General features: G+C 42.0%; 1 protein-coding gene across 1 annotated transcript; it reads right to left on the bottom strand.

The window, feature by feature from the left end:
• Positions 1-387: 387 nt before the first annotated feature.
• LOC119268414 (factor of DNA methylation 1-like) lies at positions 388-6,261 on the bottom strand. The gene is made up of 8 exons (XM_037550033.1): positions 6,134-6,261; positions 5,948-6,028; positions 3,970-4,694; positions 3,661-3,842; positions 2,972-3,061; positions 2,598-2,885; positions 2,295-2,507; positions 388-942 (listed from the first exon to the last, which is right to left on the bottom strand). The coding sequence occupies exons 2-8, from the start codon at positions 5,971-5,973 to the stop codon at positions 715-717; spliced, it is 1,752 nt and encodes a 583-aa protein (XP_037405930.1). The 5' UTR covers positions 5,974-6,028; positions 6,134-6,261; the 3' UTR covers positions 388-714.
• Positions 6,262-6,659: the final 398 nt, after the last annotated feature.

Here is a 6,659-nt window from a genome sequence, read left to right as displayed (position 1 = left end):
TGGCAAAAATGCTACACACACGGATTATAACACATTATTATGGACTCTTTCCAGCTAATTAAACTTGGCCCCCCTAATTTTCAGCTAGGGTGGGCCCCTTACTTTGATTTACACCCAATCAAAAAGCCCACCTCAGCCTCTCCGTGAACCCTGTAAAAGAGATGCCCGTGTGTGTCCTGGACTCCTGGTCCTCTACGTATGTGTCATGTCTCTGTGTGTGACACAGAGCGATAAATTTATTTTGAAAAGAAAAGAAACGTTTCCAGTTGTATCCTCCTGCTACCTGCAGTGTTTAATATCTTGACTTACAAGTATATATACAACAAGTTTATTCGCCAAAAATATGCATTTTAACGCAACTCAATTCAAAATCAAAGCAAGAGGCACTAGCAATTCAATCTACAGACTTATTTGATACTAGTATGGTAGCAATTCATCATCGTGGATTTGGAACTGGAGCAGCGTTCCGAAATCTTTTGTCTCCTGCACAACATTTTCAGGCATCATTTACTTACAACTGGCCTGAAACCCTGGAAAACGGAATCTCCGCACGTTTCATAATCCCAGCTAAACTCAGACAAGTAGTCGACTGCGACAGGTGAACATTCCAGAAGTCTCACCATTGAGAGCCACACGCACAGCTCTTATCTAACGTGTACTAGTAAATGCTAAATAAACAGCAAGTTCATGTATGTATAGTAGGCCAGTGGTAGTTCAGCGCTTCCTCTTGTGTGTCCGCCACTGTTTCAGGACGTACTGCAAGGCCTCTTTCAGTGTTGCTTTGCGGCCCTCCTTGTAGTTCCACAGCTCCGGTACGGGATAGCGGCCACGGGGGTTGTACTCGTTAACTTCAAGCAGCGCCTTTGTCACCAAAGAATAGACTTCTTCGCCATACTCTTCTCTTAGGGTCTGAAGCTTCGCATCATCTTCAGAGATAAGCTCCTGCACCAAAGCACACGCCATGTGAGATAAACAATACTACAATAGTATATATGTCTCCCATTCTAAAAATGATTGATGAACACATTATTTAAAGCTCGGAAACTTCGACTCCACAAATATGCTGCTGATTTAGCATACTTTTACTCATAGACGACTCTCCAATGCTGTCTGAACCACATCACAGCGCGACATTTTGAACAAAAATTGATTGTGCACCTTGTCATGGACTCAAGATGCACACAACTACCACCTCTGTCCCATAATGTAAGACACTTTTGCAGTTCAATTTGAACTGCAAAAACGTCTTATATTATGGGACGGAGGGAGTACTTCATTGCGTGGAAACACAAAAGTTGCAGAAGCTGCACCAATACAGGAGCAGCTTTCTATGCCTTTAGTACAAGTGAATCGCACAAGTTCTATGGCTTCAGATACCAGTATCATTTCCTATGTGTCAACAGCCAAGACCTAAGATATATCCAGTTTACCCAGCGCTGAATTGGAAATCAACACTTAACAAGAAGACGTAGTCCCAGTCAGAGAACACAATTTACTTGCCTAACTTAATTGACAAAATGCCATACGGTTTTCAATGAGAGGGGAGTAATTAGCACGCATACAACTTGAGCACGGGTTCAATTGAGATACATCAAGAGATTCCATGTGCATATGGTAAGCTTTCTATCAATAAAATCTCTGATGGCTCCATATATAACTCCGCCAGCAAATGCTAGATGTACTCTGTTGCCAAAATCAACGAATTAAAGATAACTGGTAATACAAGTTACCAGGAGCTTCAGAGGAAACCAAGTGCAAGAAGCCAAGTCTTATGTGGAAAGCACATCGCTATTATTCAATTATATTGTATAAATCTCAATCAAGAGCAGCTAACGTTAACATAAGGTCCCTCGCAGTAGAATCGCTTCTCAGAATTAAACCAGCACAAGGTCTAGGCTGAATACTCTACAAAGTTAAGGTACCAAATCTTTTCGTATGACACCACATTCCAGTATATATCTCAGGTACCCACGTATATGTCTAAATTGTCAGATTCAGCAATCAAGCATCCGTTGAATACCCAACTACTGTACAAAAGAACCCTAATGTATTACAGAACCTAACTGAGCTGCAAACTGATTAACTCTAAAACCTGCAAGTGGTAACTTAAATAGGAAGCATGCAATGAAAAACAAGATTGTTTAACAGAACACTAATGAAAAACCTGCACGTAGTAGCTTAAACAGGAACCAGGGAAATGTTTCCAAAAAGGAAGTCCAGAGTGACATATATGACTGAAAATTACAAGCTATTAGGAAGAGTAAAGTGTGTAGAAAATGAAAAAGGAATCCTACCCTTTTTTTCCCATTAACCATGACAACCCTAAAAGGGTGCCATTCTGGTTTTTTGATATCAGCCTCCCACTTCGAACAAAGAATGGCAGCAGTCACTTCTGCATCTTCTTTTGACAATTTACGTCCGCAAGCAATTGCAAGTGATTTAAGATCAAGTTCGCCCATTCTTTTAATGCCAATATTTGCTCGACCAGTTGTAATAGTCTGCAAACCCTGTAGAGTATGCAACAGATCAGGAATGAGTTTGGATGTTATGCAAACATAGTGGACAAGTGCAAGAGCTCGAGCAATGAGCCAGCTTACATCTATCAGCTTCTTCCGAGCATCTTGCAATTCATCATTGCTTTTCCGTTCCTTGATAAGCAGAGTATGGTAGAGTGACTCCATTGCATCCATTTCATCATATTTGTCTTGTAACTCCTCACTAAGTTCATCTATTCTTTTCTTCGATTCAGAGTCTTCTTCACCTGGCATATGCTTCATGACTTCCAATTTACCCTGCAACTGTTTTATTTCTAACTCAAGCTTCTGCTTGGCATCCAGTTGATGCTCCAACTTGATAATCTTATCTAGAGCGACTTGTTTCTCTAACTGCATTTTTCCATTTTCATCACAGTAAGACACTTATATGAATTATGTCCAAAAAAATAAAGTGAAACAGTATACTAGGCCCAAACCTTGTGTTTTTCCACAAGCTTGAGCACATTTTCATCAGCCTTCTGTTGCACCAATGTTGCCATCTTAAGATGCTTTGTTTTAACACCGTTCTGCATCCACACAACAGCCCATAAGTGATATGCATAGTCCACCAAACAGGGCCCCTCCTACGAAGAACATGGCCCCCACATTTTACCCAAATCACCCTAGTCTAAACCCTCTGCACTGTATCTATATCTGTATATATGTATATGTCATTATGTCTATACCAATATAAAAAGAGTGAATTGCAGAGATCCAACAAATCTTCCCCGTTCAACCGCATCTATCCAACAGTCTACGTCACTCCGGTGTTCAGCGTTAAACATGTTTAGCACCCTCCACTAATTAATATCATGCCTAATATCAACGACAGCATTAACCAAGTAATTGTACCCTACCTAATATTAACATGCAATTTATATCATGCCTGACATCAATGTGAAATACAATTAATATCTTGACTAATATTAACGTGCATTGCACATACACAATTACTAGTTATTTAAATGACAATGTTGGATGGCAATACAAAATACAATGTTAGGGACTCCAAACAAACTGTTATGTAAAGATTGACGAAGCGCTGAAACAAGAAGAGGGAAGAGAAAACATAATCCCATAGTTCTGTATGCGATAAATTCAATAATAGAAACACAACATTACACACCTTTTCCTTCTCGTGCTCAAGGTTCCTTCTGTCAGATTCACTACGCGCAACTAGCTCATCAAGCTGTTTGGATCTTAAGTCAAGGTTCTGCATCTTGGACCCAAGTTCTGAACGGAGCTTTTGATTCTCATCAATGATCCTCTGTGAATGCCTACGAGCAAGTTGCTGCATCTTATGTATTTCTGGAAAAAGAGTAAGTTCAAAAGGATGTTAAAACTACAGAGCTCTAAGCATGTTAAAAGGAGAATGCAAATATGCTGATATTTAGAACATGGTGGAAGATATAGATAGCAAAAGGTCAACACAAACCTTCATTGTATGCCCGGAGCAGCTGATCCTTTTGCTCCATTATCATGTCAAGTGAGGTGGTCGTCTCATTGTACTTACATTCAAGTTCTTCCACATGCCTTCGCTTTACCTCAATCTGGCTAGCTAAATTCGCTACCAGTTTGTTTGTTTTGCGTGCTTCTTCATTCTCAACATCTGCAATAGTTTTCAGATCACCATTTTTATGCAGATAATCTCCGATCGGCCCTGGATATTTCTGATCATCAGCCCTTGCAACCCATCCAAACATCCCCGGTCGTCGATGCTTGTACGCCTTCCAGTCCAGTTTGCCATATCCTTCTGACTCAAAGTGATTTTCGAAGGCAAGTGCATTATTGAAGGCAGTCCAATCTTTTCCAAACTCAACAATAGCATTCCCTGTGTGGCCTCTATAGTTCCACAAAGGGATAACTTTCTGTGGGCAAAAGCACGAGAGCTTCTCCTTCAGCCGGTTTCCACTTTCTCCAACATGGCGCCCATTTTTCCGTTCAGTAGGCACATTGACCAAAACACCCATCCAGGGCCAAACGAACAGGTCATCTCTGTTCTGAACAGCTTGAGGCTCCATAGCTATTAGCTGTAACTGGCGGGCCGCCTCGTCTCTCCCCTGCGGATAAGCTGCCGAACCTACTCCAGTTGCATGCTGCTGAAATAGGCTCTCTATGTTCTGTCCGCTCTTACTACAAGCTCTTTCCTTGCGAATCCTGCTGAAATCAAAAAAGAAAATGTCAAGGGTCCATTTGGGAATCATGCAAAAATTTACACCTATAAATCATTTGTATACATCAGTATTTTTACCCTTGTAAACGGCCATTTGGATACAAAGAAAATTTTGCACAGAAATCTAGTGTAATGGGTCAATTTCATTCACTGGATCGGCTGAACACCGGACTGGCGCATTATATCTGAACAGGTACAGCCGATCAATTGCATTCACTAGATCAGGTGAACACCGGACTAGCGCATTACATCTGAACTAGTGCAGCCGATCAATTTCATTCACTGATAGGCTGATCAATTTCATTCACTAGATCAGCTGAAGACCGAACTAAACTATGAAGGAGCTGAGCTACTTTAATTAGAACAAACATAATCTACAACGCGCACATACAAAACATGAATAATCTATTAATCTTTTCAACAATACCTGAAGATCTTTTTTGAAGCATAAAGAAAATGCACCGACTGAAAGATGACAACCAGCACATGAAAGCGCCAATATGATATGTTGCAACATGTTCTGAACTGTGAGTGGTCATATCAAAGATACAATCCCACCAAGGTAACAATTGCACCTTAATTTCCTCTCCAGTATTCTCAACACCACCCATTATATATACAGATGTGCAGGTTATAGTGAGATGGAAGTACTGGTACCATTTGGACTAGCTCACATGATTAATTAGCCTGTGCACATGGAAGTACTGGTACAATTTGCGCATACAACCATATAAGAGGTAGCCAAATGACACAAGTTCAATCAAACTTAATGATGAACTGCTCATCATTTGCAATTTTGCATGCCCAAAGCAACGCAACTTAACTGCCAAATCCATTTTCCACGAAAGTGAAATTCCAATATATCTTAAAGATATGCGGTCAGTTTTACTGTCTGGAATAACAGAATAGCACTGAAGCAAGACAATAATATGCACCATAAATGCAGTTTGCAGCTTTTCATTCCCATAAGATGACAGAAAGCATATAAAATCAATAGATTCCAGCGGCACTGAAGCTATATATATAGCAGCCGAGCAATAAGTACGTCATATCTCCAGCTGTGAAAACATATCTAGAATACATGTTCATTCTGGAAATATCCAAACGGAAATAATCCCAAATACCAAGGCTACTCGAATGTTGGGCGTAGATATTCTAGTTCGGCTCGCTATGCGCAGCAGCAGTTGCCAAAATTCGTGGAACAAGATCAGTGAAGGACAGAAGAGTTGGCGTCACATACCCACCGGAGGGCTCGCTGGTGCTCATAGCGGGCCACCCACCCGGCTGCCTACTGATGGCGCCGTCCCCAACGACGACGAACCTAGGGTTTCAAGGTACGCGTGGATGAGTGCAATGCCGCTGAGAAGGAAGGGGAAGAAGGGGCGGAAGCACGAAGACGGAAGCGAATCGGAGGGTTTGGGCTCACCTCGCCGCAGCGCCGTCGTTGGTTGGAGGGGGGCCGAGTGAGTGAGCGTGGCCGTGGGCGTGGAGGACGTGATCGGGGAGGCCGACTCGGGAAAGCGATCTAGCGACACACAAAACTGGAACCACGCGGAGAACTAGAGGGTCCAGCTGGACCGCCCGGAACCAAGGTCGTTTTCCAGTCAAGGGCTCATTCGAAAGGATTTCTTTTCAAAATCAAAGGAACACTCACTCATATAAACAACGAACGCGGTCCACACCCTACCCTTATAAGCATTTTCAAAACATTGAGACCATCTAAATTTTGAGATTGACAAAATCACCATGAACGACTACTAAGAGAACGTCTCTAGTGCGGAGCATCCAACGATCATCGCATGGACCTACTTTCATCTCTCAAGACACCACGTGGACCAATGACTAGAGGTCGTGCAAGGACTATTGAAGCTGAGGTGAACTCGCTCATCTCCGAACTTACTCATTCTACATGCGAGACATAGCTACTACCTCAAACGAAGACCTTGTGTGTG

The sequence above is a fragment of the Triticum dicoccoides genome, chromosome 3A, assembly GCF_002162155.2.
Source record: "Triticum dicoccoides isolate Atlit2015 ecotype Zavitan chromosome 3A, WEW_v2.0, whole genome shotgun sequence".
Classification (NCBI taxonomy): Eukaryota; Viridiplantae; Streptophyta; class Magnoliopsida; order Poales; family Poaceae; genus Triticum; species Triticum dicoccoides.
Note: the sequence above shows the minus strand (reverse complement) of the source record. Positions and strands in the feature narration are given on the sequence as shown.